Genomic DNA, 20,819 nt, shown 5'->3' with positions numbered 1-20,819 from the left:
AGAAGATATTTGCAAACCATATATCAGATAAGGGGTTAATATCCAAAATATACAAAGAACTCATACAGCTCAACAACAAAAAAACCAACAATCCAATTAGAAAATGGGCAAAAGATCTGAACAGAGATTTCTCCAAAGAAGATATACAGATGGCCAACAGGCACATGAAAAGATGCTCAACATCATCAGCTATCAGGGAAATGCAAATCAAAACTACAATGAGGTATCACCTCACTCCAGTCAGAATGGCTATAATTAACAAGACAGGAAGCAACAATTGTTGGAGAGGGTGTGGAGAGAAGGGAACCCTTGTTCACTGCTGGTGGCAGTGCAAACTGGTGCAGCCCCTATGGAAAGCAGTTTGGAGTATCCCTAGAAAGTTAAGGATAGATCTACCATATGATCCAGCTATTCCACTGCTGGGTATTTATCCAAAGAACTTGAAAACACAGAGGCATAAAGATGCTTGCACCCCTATGTTCATTGAGGCATTATACACAATAGCCAAGACTTGGAAGCAACCTAGGTGCCCATCAAGGGACGAATGGATAAAGAAGATGTGGTATTTGTACACGATGAAATACTACTCAGCCATAAGAAATGACGAAATCCAGCCATTTGTGACAACATGGATGGACCTTGAGGGTATTATGCTGAGTGAAATAAGTCAGAGGGAGAAAGTCAAATACCGTATGATCTCACTCATAAGTAGAAGATAAAAACGACAAAAAAACCCAAAACACATAGCATTGGAGATTGGACTGGTGGTTACCATTGGGGAAGGGGGGAGGGCAAAAGGGGTGATTAGGGTCACATGTGAGGGGATGCACTGTAATTAGTGTTCGGGTGGTGAACATGATGTAATGTATACAGAATTTGAAATATGATGTACATTTGAAAAAAGTAAAAATTAAAAAAAATGAAAAAAAAATTAATGAATGGGTGTTGATTTTTGTCAAATGATTTTCCCCCATCTATTGAAATGATTGACTTGTTTCAGGTGCTTCTGAAAAGAATGTGTGTTCTGAGCCTTTGAGTGTAGCTTTTTATAAATATTAATTGAGTCAAGGTGGTTCCTAGCACTTTTTAAATATTGCATATACTAGCTCATTTTGCCAATTCTATGAGGTACCAAGAAAGGAGTTCTTCTCTGATGGGTCTGTTTCTCTCTCTGGCAGTGTTTTACTTCATGTATTTTGAATTTCTGTCATGATGTGCCTACATATTTAGGATTGTTAAATCTTCCTGATGGATTGCCTGCTTTTTCCTATTAAATGCCCCCTCTTTATCTCTGATGACACTCCTAGTCTTGAAGTCGACCTTTTCTGGTGTAAGAGAGCCACTCCAGCTTTCTTATGCTTGCTCTTCTCTTAATGTAGCTTTCCCTGTTTTTTCACCTTCAATCATTACGTCTTTTTATTTTAAGTGAGTTCGTTTTTATGGTTAGTCTTCCTTTTTTATTCAGTCTGACAATCTCTGCCTTTAAACACATTGTGAGTCCATTTACATTCAGTGTAATGATTGGTAGGGCTTGATTTAAGTCTACCTTATTGTTATTTGTTCTCTGTTTGTCTCATATATTCTTTGTTTTATTTGTCCTTTTCTTTCTTCTTTTGGATAAATGGAATATTTAAAATTTTTTTTCCTTTTTCTCTTTAATGGGCTTTTTAGCTGTATCTGAGTTTTTTTGTTGATTTATATTTATTTTGTGGTTGCTCTGGGGGTCACAGTATTCTTCCTTAATTTATCACAGTTTACTTAGAATTAACATTCAATCACCTCATGCAAAATGTGAGAACTTGATGATAGTATGATTCTGTCAACCTCCCCTCATTCTTTCTTCTCTTGTTGTCATGTGTTTTCCTTCTATGTATAACATCATAATTCAGTGTTGTTTTTTTGGTTTAAATGGCTTGTTGTTTTTAAATGAATTAAGAAAAGAAAAAAATTAGTATTTCTCCCCAAATATACCATTTCCAGTGCTATTTATTTCTTCCTGTAAACTTGAGTTTCCATCTATTATCATTCCCATTTAGCTTTAGTAACTTTCCTTAATATTTTTGTAGTATGGATAGATCTGCTGGCAACAAATTCTCTGAGCTGTTCTTTATCAGAAAATGTCTTAATTCACCCTCATTATTTGAAATTATTCTCCCTGGAAATAGAATTCTAGTAGATAGGTTTATTTTTTCAGTACTTTAAAGAGATCATTTTGTTAACTTTTGCCTCCGTAGATCCTAAAATCATCCGTCATTGATCTTACTGTTCAAAGTTGTGTCTTTTTCCTCTGGTTAATTTTACTATTTTCTCTTAATTTTTGGTTTTCAGCATTTTGGCAATGATATACTTGTTTGTTTTCTTTGAATTTATCCTTCCTGGTGTTTTCTGAGCATTATTGTCCATGGGTTGATAGTTTTCACCAGATTTGGAAAATAGCCATCATATCTATGGCTCAGACAGTAGGGTGGTTGAAGGGATAAAATAGTAAAAGGACAAAGGGTGCATACTACCTCTCTTATAAGGAAGTTTCTCAGAAGCAACCTCAGGACATTTCCACTTATATCCCGTTATCCAGAATGTAATCACAGGTCTACATCAAGAGACAAAAGATGCTGGTAAATGTAGTCATTATTCTGTGAAGCTATGTGACCAGAATTTCTATTACTATGAGAGCAGGGGAGACAGATGTTAGAGACAACATCGCCAGTAAGTGACAGAATTCTGACAGATCCTGGATCACCTGCTTTCGCATTCTGGGCCCTTCTGCTGCACCTCAGACATGAAGTGTTACAGCAAAGAGTACGGGTTAGGAGCTGGATTTAGGAGTCAGACTGCATGAGTTCCAATTCTCTCTCTGCCATTTACTAGCTGTATAACCTTGGCCAAGTTACTTCATCTTTCTCTGCCTGTTTCTCCTTCTGAAAAGGAAATAATAGTATTTAGTTCATAGAGTTGATGCTATGATTTAATGAGTTATTATACTTGAAACACTTGGAACAGTGCCTGGTATATACAAGTGTTTGCCATTAGCAGGTGTAGTTTCAACAGACTGTCCTTTTGAGCCTGTGCAGAAATGTTGTCAGAGATGCTCCTGCCTCTCTTTTCCCACAGCTGTTTGGCCTAGGACCTCACCCCCATTCATCAGCCTCACTGGGATGGCCCAACAACTGTGCGTGTCTTTAGAGAACAGTGTGAGCACCTCCTGATTCCAGAACACTCCCTCTTAGCTACATCCAGAGCTCCACCCTGAAGGATTCACGCAAACGTGACATTTGATCCTGTTCCAGAGATTGGCTGACAGGCCAGCTTCCTTCCAGTTTTCCTAACCACAAACCCTGGGTGTATAGGCAACTTGAAATTTCCCCAGAACTACTGCTCAAAGGAAGGAGAACCCAACATTTATGGAACACCATATGCCATCTTATTTCATCCTACATAGCAGGGGTCACCTCCATTTTTTAGGTAAGGAAGTTAAAGCACAAAATGATTAAGTACCTCCCCCAAGGTCACACAGCTAGTAAGAAGATTCAAACTTTGATTTTCTGGCTCTGTGTTCTTTGCGTTATCAAACTGTGTTCCTTTCTCTCTTAGGAAGGTCATTTAAGAGGTGAGTGTGGAAGATGTGAGTCATTTACAGAAGAATGTCATAGGATAACATCAGACAGATGCAAGAAAGGATAACAATTACTTAGGTGATGGAAGGAAATAGAGAATTTACTTGTCAAAGCAACAGTATTCTAGTCAGTTGGGGCTCCTATTACAAAATACCACAGACTGGGTGACTTAAACAACAGACATTTATTTCTCACAATTGTGGAGGCTGAGAAGTCTGCTATTCGGGTCCCAGCATGGTCGGCTTCTAGTGAGGGCTCTCTCCTTGGCTTGCAGATGACTGCTTTCTTGCCGTGTTCTCACGTGGCAGAGAGAGGAAGCTCTGGTGCCTCTTCTCGTTTTAAGGACACTAATCCCATCACGGGGCTCTACCCTCTTGACCTCATCTGAACCTAGTTACCTCCCAAAGGCCCCACCTCCTAATGCCACCATCTTGGGGAGTGGAGCTTCAACATATGAATTTGGGGGGGGCATAAATGTTGAGTCCAACTCAAACGGCATTTTCAAAATTGACTTGGCATTTACATCTGTGAATCCCTTTTCTAACAGTCATTACTAATCTTGTGAGCCAGGAAAATTATCCCATAATTGCCCTGCATCACATGCAGCTCCTTAAAGTATATTCAGACACACCTTAAATTCATTTTTTGCTTTGTCATCCTTTATAACAGAATAGCATTTTATATTACATTGTATTCTTTTTGGACTGGATAATATGCTAAAGGTATTTTCTCTCCTCAGGATATACTGAGATATAGTAGCATTCTCTGAAAATATAAAATGGTATTTGCATTTTCATCTTACTTTTATACTTTCTTGAATTGTTAAGAAAAGGGAAATTTTAATAATAATAAAACATAGGATTTCTGATTCAACATCAGTGAACTTTTTTGATATTCAATTCAACAAACATTTGTTGATCACCTCTTTAGTGAAATTTTTTTCTAGTATATATAATCAATTACTCTTTCAAGTCTTTTCTGTAAAGCAAAGCAAAACAAAAGTCTCCCTCTGGCCTACCTTCCTGCTTAGATAGTATCTTGTATCTCCTATTACATGGTATCAATTAGCTTTTGCTGTGTAACAAACAACCCAAAAACTTAGTAGTTAAAACAAGCACCATTTGTTTAGCTTATGATCCTTGTGCATTGGCATTTTGGGCCGGATTCAGCTGGCCGCTGGCCGGATTGACTGCTGGCTAACTAGTGTAGTATTTCCTCATCTGGGCTGGCTTGCTTTGCTCATGTGGTCTCTTATCTTCTAGCAGGCTAGCCTGGGCTTGTTCACATGGCTTCTAGGCAGCCTTCAGTTACATTTTCTGACAATTTCTTTTTTGGTATTCTCGCTTCCATTGTTTTCAGTGACACCTTTCTCTCCTGCTTTCCCTTCTGTCTTTTTAAAAACTTATCCATCCATCCCTCCATCCATCCATCTACCTGCCTGTTTGTCCCTCATCAAATGCCTACCAGTTTCAAGGCTTTGTGCCAGGCAACAAGGATACAAAGTTATATAAGCTATGTTCCCTGATCTCAAGGGAATCACAGACCAATTACAGAGGACCTGACAAGGTGTGCAGGTGCTATGAGAGAGAAATACTTTGGGAGCTGCAGACCACAGAGGACGGGTCTTTCCTTGAGACCTCCTCTCTGCTTCCTCTTCTTCCTTGTACTCCTAAATATTATAGTTGCCCAGAGTTGCAGCCTTGAACTTCCTTCTCACTCTGTTCACTTGCTTCAAGTGTCAGCATCTATACCTGTGAATTCAGCTCCCATCCATATGCATACGACTCCCAGTCCATGTTCTCTAGTTCATACCTCTCTCCTGAGCACTAGATCTGTATCATCAACTGACTGCTGAACAACCACAAAAGCACCTCAGCTCCACATGCACAAGGCTGAACTCATAATTCTCCCCTGGGCATCTCCTCCTGTGTTTTCTGTTGCAGTTGATGACAACACCATCCACATCGTACCCCAATCTGGAAACGTGGGAGTCACATTATGATTATACCTGCTTCTTATCGAACACTTACTATTTGCCAGTCATTATGCCAAATGCTTGCCATAGATTTTTGCATTTAAGCTTCATGAAAACCATATGTTGTAGGCATTGCTGTCCCCCTTCCGTGAATGCAGAAACAGAATATCAGCGATTATGTACTTGCCCCAGGTCCCACAGTTTAGTGAGCGGACATGATATTCAAGCCCAGTTCCCTTTGGATCCAGAAGCTGTGCTTAACATTAGGTCGCACTGAGGAGCCACATATACAGAGCCCATAGATGTGTTTTATTTACCAGAAGAATGATTCATCGACATTTTCAAATAGGAAGGGTTCAAAAAAGAATCTGGATTTCAACTATTTCTTGAAAATTGAGACTATCTGGTCACTGGCCCCACATTCCAAATGGCAGCAGTTGGCTGCAGGTGGGCGGCTGCCACCCTCTTTGAAAGGGGCAGAATTCTCCAGTTTGCCACAGTCCCTGCCACTCCCTACTGTCTTACGACTGGCCCACTTCCCTCATCAACATTATCTGCTTGACAGATAATGTTGGGACCATCTGAGTTTTGGGCTCCTGTTACATTGTATTCCTAGGCTCTCTCCTCTTTTTCATTCTTCCGCCATCCAATTGGTTCCTGAACTGACACTGTTACTTGTAAAATCCGTGTCCAGTCTGTCTCACATTCTTTATCCCTATTGCTACAAATTGGTGCTTATAACTTCTCGCTTCAATTACTCCAGTGAATATCTGGTTTCCTGCTTCTGAGCTCACCCTCCTCCAATTCACTCTCCACATTGCTTGCAATTAGGAATACCAAAAAAAAATGCAAATAGATGATATCCAGCAGCCTCAGGATGAAATGCAAACTCCTTAGTGTGGCATAGAAGACCACTCGTGATCTGGCCTCTGACCAGTACCCTCGTTAATGTTCACTTTCCACACCCCTCTTGGCCCTATTGAAATATTGGCTCTTCCCCAAGTCATGAGCCTTAGCATCTCCTTGCATTTTTATCCGTCTTCCTTTCTACTTGGAATAGTCTATGTGGCTTATGTTATTAATATTGGTAACTGAATATATCAGCATGAATCTACAGTGGTTACCTTTCTAAAATTTGTTTTTTCCTGGATTTTGACTTGAGTGATAAAGTTTCTATTGCTTCTTTCACCCAGATACAAACAGAATAGAAACATAAGTCCTGGTTATGTTTAGACATCATAACATCTTAATTGGTTCATCATTCACTTCTTTTCTGTGTAGTAGACCAGAGTAGTAAGGGCTTGGGTTTTGTAGCCCAGCTCTGCCACTGCTAGCTGTGTGGGCTTGAACAGGCTATTTCACATTTTCTGTTGCCATTTCCTCATTTGTGAAGTAGGGCTGCTAAGAGTTCTTATATCATACAATTACAGTGGGTTTAAAGGAAATAATATATGTGAAGGCTTAGAACCACCTGGTGCATATCAGTCCCCAGTGGATGTCAGCTATTGCTGTTATCGTTCCTATTTTTATTTCATTCATTCATTCATTCATTCAGCATTGGACTAGGAGCTATCCTAGGAATTTCGATGTATATCTTTTTAGAACTCACAACAGCTTTATGAAGAAAATACTTTCAGCCCTATTTTTGGGGTGAGGCTGTAGAAGATTAGAGAGCTTGGGACTTGCCTTGGTCACTCAGTGTGTCGTACAGTGACAAGTATTTACGTATGTCCTTTTCAATCAGAGTAAAGTGGGATTCATCTCATGAAGGCTAGAATCATATTCCACTCTAGGCTGCGAAGGGACTCTTTAGAGAACTCAAGTGTTATTAAAACTGATTGTGTGGTCCATTTTTAGTATGATGTCTGAAATTTAAAAACTACCAGGAACTTTATAAAATGTTGAATAGCATTGGATTTTTCGGGGAATTTTCTGTTTCTATACAGTAAAATACCAGGTTGATGATGCCAATTTGTGAGTGATGCTTTAGATAATTAAGTCTGGGAATTATTTTTGTTTATTTTATATATTCAGTATGTTCTTAACAATAAGAACAAAAATGTCCAGTATTGCTAGGAGTTGTGTATGAAGATGGGCAAATATAAACTTAAATGTAGATGAGAAAAGTGAAATAGAATAATCGAGTTGAAGCTGTATGTGAGTAAAATTATTTAACTTTTGCTTCTAAAATTTGAATGATCTTCATTTAATTTTCAAACTGCTCTTAAAATATTAAAAGAAGAATAGATTTTACCCAAAGCATTGTTAAATGCTACATGGACGCACATACCTACAGAGTCATGCATATATGTATGTATAATTTTTTCAATTGAGAAATACTGAAACACGCACAAAATAAAATAAAAATCACCTACACAATAAACACATTTACAATTTTAAAAAATTTAAAGCTTTATTATTAAAAAATTTAAAGCTTTATTTAAAAAATTTATAGTCATAATTTCATTCATTTTAGGAGTACAATTCAGTGCTTTCTCGTAAATATACAGAGTTGTGCAACCATCACCACAATCTAATGTTGGAACACTTACATCAACCTCAAAAGACTCCTCATGGCCATTTGGATCAATCCCTCTTTTTACCCCAGCCCCAGGCAACCACTAATCTCCTTTCTTTATCTATAGATTTACTTTTTCTGGACATTTATTATCAATGGAATTACACAATCTGTGTTGTTTTGTAACTGGCTTCTTTCCCCTAGCATAATTTTTTGTGGTTCATCCATGTTGTACCATGTGTCAAAACTTATTTCCTTTTCATTACTGAATAGTATTCCACTGTATGGATAACCACAGTTGGTTAATCCATCACAATAACCAACTTTAAAAACAGTAAATATTTAAGAAACTTCCAACAGTGGCTGCTTCTAGAGAAGGGAATGGGGGACAAAGGGATAAGGGTAGGAGAAAGATTTTTTCATTTCATTACTATTTTATATGGTTTTAATTTTTTTAATTCAGGAGTATATCTTTATTAAAACAAAGTAAGAAATGTCTTCCCCTCAGCAATGTATATAAAATAAGAGGTGACCCAAATCCCACTTTCCTGAGGTTAATCACCATTAAGTTTTGATCTCTTTTTCGACTATACATACACACATACACATGTATGCATATCAATATATTCATGTCCACGTATGTCTGTACATCTAAGCAGTCATATATTTTATATTGCAACAAAAATGGAATCAAGCGCAGGGCTTAATCTTTTAACCCACGGTTAACCAAAGCTAAGAAAACCCCTGTTTTCCGAGCCTTGCTGGGTTGTACGTATCTGGAAACAATGAATTAATTGGTAAGCAATTCACCATGGAAAAAAGTTAAGAACTGCAAATTCAATTTATTAGCTATTTTGTGCAAACACAGTTTAATTTCTTTTTTTACCCCTGTCTTCCTCTGTGCATCCTCACAGGATACTTCGGACCTGCCTGTGAAGAAAAGGTGGACCCGTGCGCCTCGTCTCCGTGCCAGAACAACGGCACCTGCTACGCGGACGGAGTGCACTTCAGCTGCAGCTGCAGTGCGGGCTTCACGGGGCCGGCCTGCGCCCAGCTGGTCGACTTCTGTGCGCTCAGCCCTTGCGCTCACGGCACCTGCCGCAGTGTGGGCACCAGCTACAAGTGCCTCTGTGACCCAGGTTGGTACATCCATGGACCACAAATGCTTTCATTCCCCAATCTCAACGACTTTTCACTTTTCTTTTGCATCAGAGCAAATGTTGGCCTGCTGAATGTGTTTACTTGTAAATATAAGTGAACTCTACTCATTTATGACATACTTTTCTTCTAGACTTACTGCTTAGTCTTGGTAGGGATTTTTTTTTTAGGAAGATTAGCTCTAAGCTAACATCTGCTGCCAATCCTCCTCTTTTTTGCTGAAGAAGACTGGCCCTGAGCTAACATCCATGCCTGTCTTCCTCTACTTTATACGTGGGATGCCTACCACAGCATGGCTTGACAAGTGGCGTGTAGGTCTGCACCTGGGATCCAAACCGGCAAACCCCGGGCTGCCGAAGCAGAGTTTGTGAACATAGCTGCCACGACATGGGGCCAGCCCCTTGGCAGAGTTTTAGAAATATCCTTTTCCCTTTTCATGAGCAGTTAACATTCATTGCAGAAAAATAAGAATTACACGTAAGCAAAATGAAGAAGGTGAAAAACAGGCTTAATCTTATAACAGCTTAATTATTTTTTAACAATTTACTACAGATCATTCCAGGGCTTTTACTGTATTGCGTATATTTTAATGCTGTGTTGTTAGTTTAATGGAATACGCTTTTTCTGTTTTAAAGTGCATAAAAAGAAGAATGCAATGCATTCAGAATTGTATCATCTATTAAAATCCTTACTCTGTGCACAGTATGTGTTACAGGACCTGTGACTGCCTGTGTAAACATTCAAAAATTCCATCATTTATTTTCCAAATGTCTTCTGCATTTTACTGATTTTTTATTGTGTAAGTTTTGCTACTCAGAAGTCAGAGTGGTTACTCGTCAAAATCTGTGTCCACACAACCTACTGGTGTGGTCTCAAAAGAACGCACGCGGGCAGCTCTTTCTTTCCTCTCTTTTCTATCCTCCTCACGTCTCCATCCTTTATGGAGCTAGCTCTTTAGAATGCTTCCTCAGCACGACGATTGCCCACACATGCCCCTGACCCGTCAGTGTGGCCACCCGGTTCCTTGGTTTTGTCTGACTCCTGGCTCTGCTCATGCAATGCCTTCTGCCTGAATGTCCACTCTTCTCTTGCCCCATCTCACCTGGAAAATTTTCCTTCTGGGGCTGAATCCACTTTCCTTCCTCTGAGTTCCAACAATCATCCACTTGCCTGGTCTTTAAAGCATTATATTAATTATCCTCATATGTATGTCTCTCTCCCTTGGCAGTAGGAGGAAGTATGTGTTGATAACTGTTGTCTACCAATAATAGCCCAAGCCACCATTTAGTGGGCATTAATCTTTCTAGGTTTTGAGCTGAGGTGCTTCACATCTCTGGTCCTTTTGTGCCCTGCCTACAAGGTAAATATTGTTGGGCCACATTTACACCAAGGTATGAAATGCCCCGTCCCTGGCTCAGTCCTGTCCCTGGGGCCGCACCGCCAGTAGCGGTCTGAGCCCAGATTCCATCTCAGGTGCCCAGGTTCCACTGCCCCAGAACTTTCAAGGCACATCTCATGTTCATGAATCAATTAAAGGAATTAGTGGGAAATGCAACTCAACACTGGGGGGTGTTAAAAAGCCTTTTTCATCTAGACTCTTAATTCTCTGTTTTGCTAAGCAATCATGGGATTGATATTTTATATATATATATATATATATATATATATATATATATATATATATGGAAAGAGAGTGAGAGAGACATTGATTTTAAGGAATTGGCTCATGCAATCATGAGAAGTGACAAATTCGAAATCCATTGTGCAAGCTGGCAGGCTGGAAATTCGTGCAGAGTTTCTCTGTTACAGTTTTTTATTTTTTTATTAAGATTGGCCCTGAGCTAACATCTGTTACCAATCTTTTTTTCCTTCTTTTCCCCAAAGCCCCCCAGTGCACAGTTGTGTATTTTAGTTGTAGGTCCTTCTGGCTCTGCTATGTGGGTCGCCACCTCAGCATGGCTTGATGAGTGGCACTAGGTCCGCACCCAGGGTCCAAACTGGTGAAACCCTGGGCCACTGAGGCAGAGCATGTGAACTTAACCACTTGGCCATGGGGCTGGCCCCTCTGGTACAGTTTTGAGCCTGAATTCCTTCTTTTGCAGGCAATCTCAGTCTTTGCTCTTCAAGCCTTCATCTGATTGGATGAGGTCCCCCCCCCCCGACATTGTGGAGGGCAATCTCTTTACTCAAAGACTACTGATTTAAATGCTAATCTCATCTAAAAAATACCTTCACAGCACCGTCTAGACTGGTGTTTGACCAAATACTTGGGTACTGTGGCTTAGCCAAGTTGACACATGAAATTAACTATCACAGTAACATTTTTGAGTTTCTCGTAAACCCCGAGGTGAAGAAGTTTCTCCACCTCTACGTATGACAAGAGGAGACTTTTCTGGGTTGACACCCATCTTCCCCTGTCAGAGCCATGATGGAGATGGGAATAGCTTCCCCTCTGGAGGCCCAGTTTTCTTCCACATGCATGGCAGAGCGTGTGCCGTGGCGCTGGGCGTGCTGGGGAAGGAGGCGATGTCATGCGGTGCCCTTGCCGGCTGGGAAGGCGGAGCGCTAAGACCACTCTGCGTCTGCAAACTCAACAAGCTCCAGTCATGCTATGGAGGACAGTGTTCCTTGTGTTATGACTCATGAGCACAGTGCTCCCAACGCTCTGCTCTGGATGCCATAACCCGTGGGATAATTCCCCTCAGCAGGGTTGTGAAGCAAACTCTTTCTGTCAGGGGCTTCCTCAGTGCCTGTCTCCTGAGAGTTCTGGTTTCCTCAGTGCAGCTCCATGAAGAGGAATCACATATTGCAAGACTGGAAGGCAGCTTTGTTCTCTCTTCCCCTTCTCCTCTGACTTCTATTCTTAAATATACTAAAATTTTCCTTATATTTAGTTGGTTTGTTTTTAAAACTTTAAATGGAATGTAGCTATTTAAAGATAAGTGTTGCTTTTTAATAATATCAAGTAGAGTTCTTCAACATACGTGAGGAGGCTTATGTGATCCTAAATAGAAAATACACTGCTTAGTGTTTCTCTTTCCACACTGGGAGAAGTAGCCGAGGGTCGTGGAAAGAACCTATTGATGAGATCCCCATTGATTGACTCTTACTGACTATCCCCAGAGGAGATTTACAGGATAGTTCTGGGCCTCAGTTTTTATTTTCCTTAATAACATCTTAGATGCTTGTCAATTCAACTGCAGTTGGGGTCACAGTCTGGACCTGGGGCAAGTTGCTGACCATGTTGTCTTGTGAGTGAGAGCATCAGATGAGAGGCGTGTATCCCATTTCCTGGCATTGAGTAAGAAGAGCCGTTCCTCTTTCTTTCCATCCTTGGAGATTCCAGCACTTCTCCCCAGGCCACAGAGGGGTGAATTCTCTCCTGTTTAAGTTCCACTTTTCCCTCAGGCTGTTCTCTGCTCAAACTTCATTCATGTCCATTTGGAGCATTCAGCTTGGTAATAGCCAACGTCCAGCCCCTAAGTACCCTTGAAAAGCCTGAAGAAATGTGGACCCCACGCCATGATCCTTTCCTTTATTAGGCGCTCCTCCAGGGTAGAGCCTTGTGTTCTGTCAGAGCTCTCTCCTCGAACTTGGGAGAGAAAATTGCTTTGAGAGGGGTTACTTCCTCAGATCATCAGGTGACGTTGTGTGAAATAAAAAAGGCATCTTTAACATCTGGCAAGAATTTACATTTTGAGAGGTGAAAGTGACAATTCTCTGAATGCAAAATTTCTAGTCTTACTCTTTTGAAGCTTGTAATTGCTTCGCCACCAGCTTGCATAATAGAAGAATCTCGTGAGAATAGGTGAAATTGGGTGTCTAGCTGAAGAGCGACGAGCCTGATCATCTTTACAGAGAGCAAACGGATCCCATTGCCTAGAATGGCAGCAGATGGAAGTTATGTCAGGTTGATAATTAGTTCCCATCTGACAAAGTGCCATTTGGATGACTGCAAAACAGATACTCCAAGTGCCTTATTTTCAAACCTCATTTTTAGCTTTTCAGGCTGAGGATTGCTGATGGGATTTTAATATTCAATAACAAAATGTCAGCACTGAGTAATCACTGGAACGTTATCTTTCAGTGACAGTTTTAAGTGATAGGCCACGCGTACTCTAAGAAGATTGCAAATTGAAATCTCTTGAAGACCAGAGAAAGTGAGCACTCACAGACCTGCACACACTGTGGGGAGCAGTGCCATTGTGTGTGGAATTACCAGGTGCATGCCATTGTCCTTGCAGGTGGGAGCCATGGTGTTTTATGTGTTCTCAGTATAATGGTGGCATCTGGAGATGCTATTTGGATGCTGAGCAGTACCGGAAGTAATCCTTGGTAAGAAGGAAGGAGGTTTGCCTGAGTTCACTGGCCTTGGACCTGCCTAATACACTTGAGTTATTAGTCTGACCTTGTTTGTTGAATTGAATTAATCCTCCCATTTGCAGAATGTGCCTTAAATTACTATTTAAGGAATTTAACATCTAAGGCGTTAGAGGATTTTTATATGGAAAGACATGTATCAGTTTTTATTTTCGTGAATAACCTTAGATGCTTATCAGTTGTCACAGACTAGGTCTGGAACAAGTTGCTGACCACGTATTTCTTCTGATTCTTTTCCACCATCGAGCTGGTGACCCAATTAGATCATCCAGACTATAAAAGAGGGAAATTTAGACTTTTTCCAAATGAATCGTTGTTTTTAAAGGAAATTATATTTATAGGAATTTCTGATACTGTTTTTTCTAGTTTTTACATGTGCCTTCCATGTGGGCTGCCTTTCTGGTCTGTGTGGCCTGAAAGACACAGCTGGCCTTGCTTCCTTCTGTTGAACTCAGACTTGACAATATCAGCATTCTGATAGTGTCTGCTGGAGACGGAATCTAAGACAAGACTCACTGGTCAGGATTTTAATAGCAATTCAACAACAATAAAGAAAAAAGTACACCTACAAACATATGAAGACATTTAGCTCACTCATGAATGCCTAATTGTATCTAGATTCTTGGATAAGTACAATGGACAACTTTCATCTTTTGTTAACCAGAAAACTTTATCAGGTTCACGAGGATAAAGACAATTGCTGTGCTTGACTTACTCCAGGAGGCTCCTCCTGAGCTGCATATCACGTTATTCTTGAGAATTATAGTTGTATAGAGTGGTGTATTGTCTCCTTTCCCCACATCCTAATCCTGCCAGCATGCCCATCTGTTGCCATCTTCCAAAATATGATCAGGATCCCAAGTAGAATCCTGTCTGCCTAGCTACACCTGTAGCAACTCTTCATGATCTGTACTCTACCTAAGAAAATGTTTAAATCTCTACATTAGCATCATGATGACACTGACCGAAAAAGAGAGCAGCCCCTGACATTGGAGCTTGTTGGACCCTTACAGGTAGACCTGGGAGTTATTAGGATCTGAGCCATCATGTTTCCTGTTGGACGTGAGAACATAATTTCACAGAACACCAACACCAGACAGTTGCTCACAGGCCATGATAAAGTGAAGCAAACAAGACCATTTCAGAATTTTGTCTAAGTACAGTCGAAAGCAAGGTCATTGTGCAACCTGCAAAATATCAGAAGGGGATCCTTCTCTCGCAAATAAATTGAAGGCCAGCTGCTTCGTTACCAATGACAGCTTTCGCCTGCCCTCCCTACAGATAAGATTTATTGAGATGCTCAAGCGTAGAATTGCTCCTGCTTTCTGAGAGCATTCACTGTAGAGTGAATCCCCCCTCCATCACCCAACCAGGGTTCAAATCCTACAGTAAGTCCCATCTAACACCCTCTTACCGAGACACCCCAGGGTTCCCCATGGTGTTCATTCTCCATTGCTGCACTGAGTAATAAACCCGCTTCTTCAACTACAGGTGTGTCCCTGGTGGCCTTTGGTTGGAGAGAATTGATAGAATTTAACTGATTTAAATGCTCAAAATATTGGGGATTCCAAGTGATTGAAGTTTTGTATTAACAATACAGTAGTTCCGCCTTATCCGTGGTTTCGCTTTCCATGGTTTCAGTTACCTGTGATCAACCAAGTTCCAAAAATATTAAATGGAAAATTCCAGAAATAATTCATGTTTTAAATTGTGCATTGTTCTGAGTAGCATGATGAAATCTTTTACCATCCTGCCCTGTACATGTCTCATCCCTTTGTTGGATCCCCAACCATCAACATCATCTGCTCTGGACATCCAACCATTGACATCATCATGGCTCCACAATCCTCCTTTTGACATATCGTCAGAGGGTCAATAGGAGCCTAACACTACCTCGCAATGCCGACATCATCGCCTCACTTCATCTCAGCATGTAGACGCTGTATCATCTCACATCATCCCAGGAAGAAGAAGAGTGAGTACAGTGCAATAAGATATTTTGAAAGAGAGAGACTCCACATTCACATAACTTTTATTACAGTATATTATTATAATTGTACTATTTTATTATTAGTTGTTAATCTCTTACTGTGCCTAATTTAGAAAGTAAACTTTATCATAGGTTTGTATGTATAGGAAAAAACATAGTATAAATAGGATTCGGTACTATCTGTGGTATCAGGCATCCACTGGTGGTCTTGGAACGTATCTCCCATGGATGGGGGCCAGTACTCTAGTTCAATCAGAATTTCCGATGAGTTGGACACTGAAATATTGTGTGAATTTATCCATGGGGGAAGGGAGCTATGGAACTAAAGTCCTAGGTCTGGGGTGGGGAGTTCAGGGAACAGTAGATCTAGTTGGCTGCAGGATAAGATGTATCAGATGCAGTAATGGGTGGTAAGGCCAAAAATGCTCCCTGGGACAGAGTGGGGAGAATCTAGATGCTAAAGAGTTTGGGAAATGAAGACTTGGGGACATTTTGTGTTAGTGGTGTATGTGAACTGATCTGTGTTTTAGAAAGATTATTCTGATAGAACTGGGTGATTTCTAGAAAGACTGGGTGGCTTTTAGAAAGATTATTCTGGTAGAATTAGATATTACAGTCAAGAAGAGACTGTAAGATAGGAGCTCAGGCAAGTGGAAGTGGGGGCTTGAACGTGTGGCGGTGGGAAGGAAAGGATGGACCTAAAATCTATGGGAGGAGTGGAATCATCAGAGTTTGGTTGTCAGCGGAATGTAGGGAACAAAGGTGGGAATGGAGTCGAAGCATCGCTAAGACTTTAACTTGGATAACTGAGAGAAATAGGGAAATGTGCAAAGGGAACCTTTTAGGCTTTTGGGTCCAGCAGGCCAGCCAAGTGGATGTGCCATTAAATAGTTGTCACTTGAGGCTAGAACTGGGTAAAGAGGCTGAAACCAGGGAGATAAAGATGGAGCTCCTGGTGTGTGGGTGCTAGAGAAGTCAAGGGAACTCAAGATAGATGGAGGTGACAGCATAAAAAGGAAAGGGGAAAATTTGGGGAGAGTGTTGGAGAGTTCTTGCATTGAAGTGGGAGCTAGAAGCAGCAGCAGAAGAGGTTGGGGGAGGCGTCACTGAGTCGAGAGGGTCTCTGGGGGAGGGCAGTGCCGTGGAAGTTAGTGGAGGGGAGAGGAGAAGGAGAGGGCACTGCCCAGGGTGTGAAGAGCCCCCACCTGCACAGGCAGATGAGTCAGACTTGCCCAGACTGCAGGACACTTAGGGACTTGTCCTAATGGTGTTCACAGCTGCCGCCACAGCCGTCCTTCGTCTCCATTTTGTTTTGATTCTAATTTTGGGGGACGTTCAGGGAGGATGAGTGATATTTGTCTTCTTTAGGCTAGTGACCTGAGGGATTAATCCAACGGGAGGAAGGACACCGGTAATGAGTGAGGGATGCGTGCTGGTGGAGCATATGGAATTTTTATGAGATTCTTGATGTTAAAAATCTATTCGAGAGGCAGCCTTTTAACCTCATTTTAAATGGCTAATCCATATGTATGAAAGCGTTAATAAACTGGCCTTTAGTTATAAGGGATTTCTGCTCCCTCTTTTTCCACTGCTCCCCTCAAAATTCAAATAGTTCAGAACTCATTCTTGGCTGAACTCATGTTGAAAAGGTATGGGATCTACTTACTGGAGTAGGAGTTAGCAGAGTCTGTGAGGATAGCAGGAATCATTTTACATCATCTTACCTGGAATGAAAATCGGAAATGGCAGCTGATAACAGCGTATGTCACTAACCAGTGCATTTCTGAGGATGGCTCTATTTGAAGCGCGGCCAGCATATAATTTCAGGAAATTCTCATCAAACTCATGGCCATAGAGGTCAGATGAAGACTTATTTAAGACTATTTTGTAACTAACCTGTTGACTGTTATTTTATTTTGTGGTTGGAAGTTATTATGATACGATCGCTAACGTTGTTGGGCTTGCTGAGGATGTCTGGGAATCTGGAATTTGGAATTGAAATTTGGCAAGCGTTACCTCTCTTACCAGGTGTGAGGGAAAGGGGCCTGAGCTGAGAGCTGAATTTAAGTCCCAGCTTTATCACTGAATTGCTGTGCAATTGGCCTCTGTGAGCCTTAGTTTTCTCTTCTTTAAAATGGGGGTAAACATACCAAAGCTCAAATGAGATGATGCCTGTGATCATGCGCTTGTTTTGAAAGCTGTAAAATGGTGGAGCAGTAGTGCAAATGTCAGAGATTCCTTTTCCTGGGAAGGCTGTTGAGGAAATGATTAAATCTGTGCTCTCATTCTTTTCATATGAGGTTCCAGGTTAGAGCTGGACTAGACGTGGGATCAAGTTTCGTGGCCATAGTGGGCATTCTTGAGTGAAGGGGACAGGTCCAGCTTCTGGTGGATTGAGGGACTGCTCGCTGCCTTGGCTCTTTGTGACTGCAGGGATAAATATTTAAGTGCTGGGCAACGCTCTTTAACTGGAATGGCTCCTCAAATCCCCATAGTTCTTATGAAGCGGGACCTGCGGTTGTTGCCATTTCTCTGCCTATAATTCAGGGCTAGTTAAGGATGAAGCTGGGGTTGGGATCAGGAGCCTCTGTTACCTCCAAGTCTAGTCAACAGGGAATGGGGTCAAATTGTGACCCTAACCCACCAGTGGTAAGTAACTGACTGAAAAATGAAACATTTGACCAGGTTTTCTAAATGGTAGTTGTCTTAACAGTTACCTCAAACGAACACATTAAATTGTTATTCATAGGATTGATTCAGCTCTATTGACCCAGATACTGCACTTATCCATGCTGGCTTTGCCTAGACTAGCTTCCATCCATGAGAACTCATACATTGAGACTCTGTGCAGAACACTTGGCTCATACTGTCTCATGCTTAACCCCAGGTTATAGTATTCTTATTCTTTTATTTAAGGATGAGGAAACTGAGACATTGAGAGTCTAAACAACAGGAAGTAGAGGTGATTGAGCCTCAAATCTAACCTGGATTTGCCTAACGCTAAAGCTCTCGATCAATGGGCTAGACATAGCAGAAGCCTAATTGTGGCTGTCCAAGTTATGTAGGAACCTGAGTGCGCACTTGTGTTTGAGCCAATCACAAGAACAAGCTTCTAGACACCCCTTATCTCAGCACAGCTCCCGGGATGAGTCTGTAAGTGGACACCTCAAAGCCAGGCTTGAAAAGCACCCTCGCTTATGACCCGTAGTTTCTTACTTCCCAGTACAGAGAAGCACAATTCTGACTTCCGAGGAAATGGAACTGCTTGCAGGCAGCTGGGCCCCTTCTGCTTTTGTTTCACTGAAGATCCAGCGGCTTTGAAATTGACGCTGAAGGCTACCTGTGACTGAAACGTAGGATTTCCTTTGACCTGATGTCTGCTGGATGCACCTAATTTAAAGAAACTGCTCTTCCTAAGACTCAAATGAGAAATGCAGACATAGTCACATGACACACATGTCATCCTTCAGCTTAGGTCGTCTCTCTTGATTGGTGCTTCTTGGGCCAGCATCCTCAATGCCTAGTAGTAATTTGACCTTTCTTATTACCACCTGCATCTCTGAAATCCTCTCGCGTCGATTATTGTATGCCATGGACTCCTTGGCACCTGGCTCGAGTAATATCCCTGAATCTTCCTTCTGCTTCATATTTGACTTTTGGTTTTTTAGTTCTCTGCCTTGAGATAGTTCTGATGTCCTGCACTTCCAGTATCGCTCCTTTCCGAAGGACTGACTCAGTGGCACTGATTTGCTGTCATTGTCAATAATTGGAAACCCTATGACCAGGTGCTGTTACAGGTGGTGTCTGAGATATATTGTGACCAGTGGTGGCTCGCACCCTGAGTCCCAATTAGACAACCAATAATAACGAGATTTGTCTGCATGTCTTGCTTTTTTCTGGCCTTCTCACTTTTTTTCCTTCTCCCGTTTTTTCTGGCCTTCAATGTGCTTTTAAATTTTTCCTTGATTTGGATTTGTATAAAAAACCTGGGGACAATGCCCTGTATTTCTTCCATTGGTTTTCTCTCACGGTCATTAATTTTCAATTTGAAAGCACAGGATGAAAGTTGCAGTATAGACTGAGTGCTTTTACAAATTGCTTCAGTTCTAATGAAGACTCAGAGCTCTTGGGTCCGCCTGAAGCTGATGGATACATGACCTCTTTTTTTATTCCCGCACATTGTCAATTCAAAGCACTTATTGATTTTGCAGATCAGCACGTCCTCTCCCATCTCAGCTGAGTGCTTCCTTATGCAATGCCACAATGCTCCATTTAAAATCCCATTTGACGTTATAGGGGTTGCCTAGAGAGATCCACAGCTGTTTGGACTGAAGTCTTAATGAAAAGTTGATGATTACCAGGATCATGTTTCATTTTTTCTCTACGAGATGCTTTCTGATGGTACAGATCAAATAGAATGGCCCAAGTCTAATTCATTAGTAAAAGTGTTGCTTTTAGGTTGGGTAAGCCCAATTGAAAGGAAGTGTGGACTAAGAAACATGTAGTGCCTGGTGATTTGATTTTGCGATGACTCCCCTTCATCCACTACCTGCTAAAAATACCTTTCCTGCCAGTTCTCTGATGCCTAAAAGTTTTATCTCTGTGATTTTGTTAAAGTTACACATTGTCCCTGATAATTCAAGCTTTGTATCGGCTAGTTATTGCTGCGTAACAAACCACTCCAAAACTTGGTGGCTTTATACAACCATTTATTGCTTACAATTCTGTGGTTGATAATTTGGCCAGGGCTTAGCTGGGATGTCTTTTCTCTGCTCCATGTGGTGTTGGGCACACTCACTCATGCTTTTGTGGCCATCCAGCAAGTGAACTGAGAATTGGCTGGTCTTGGATGAACTCACTCACATGTCTGGCAGTTGGCTAGAGTAATGGGGGCAAGTGGGCCACATGTCTTTCACCATCCAGCAGACCAATCTGGATGTCTTCAGATGGCAGCTAGGTTCCAAAAGCATCAAGAGAAGACGAGGCTCAATGCACAAATACTTTTTAAAAGATTCTTATTCTGTTATGTTTGCTAATATCTCATTGGCATGAGCAAGTCACAGGGCCCAGCCCATAGACTCTATTTCCTTGTGGGAGGAGCTGCAAAGAATTTGTGGCATTTTTTTTTTTTTTGGCAGTCTACCACAATCTTAAACCTAAATATGTGAAGAATGTGAATGAGTT

The 20,819-nt window shown here is 41.3% G+C and overlaps 1 protein-coding gene across 2 annotated transcripts in view; it reads left to right on the top strand.

The window, feature by feature from the left end:
* Positions 1–20,819, top strand: part of DNER (delta/notch like EGF repeat containing) — a 302,394-nt gene that overhangs the window by 225,832 nt on the left and 55,743 nt on the right. For both annotated transcript variants that reach the window (XM_070620042.1, XM_070620043.1), the window contains exon 8: positions 9,022–9,246. In XM_070620042.1, the coding sequence (XP_070476143.1) occupies positions 9,022–9,246 (225 nt within the window). The remainder of the gene's footprint in view (positions 1–9,021; positions 9,247–20,819) is intronic.

This window comes from Equus przewalskii, chromosome 5 (assembly GCF_037783145.1).
Source record: "Equus przewalskii isolate Varuska chromosome 5, EquPr2, whole genome shotgun sequence".
Taxonomy (NCBI): domain Eukaryota; kingdom Metazoa; phylum Chordata; class Mammalia; order Perissodactyla; family Equidae; genus Equus; species Equus przewalskii.
The sequence above is the reverse complement of the archived record's forward strand: the minus strand, read 5'-3'. Positions and strand labels throughout refer to the sequence as shown.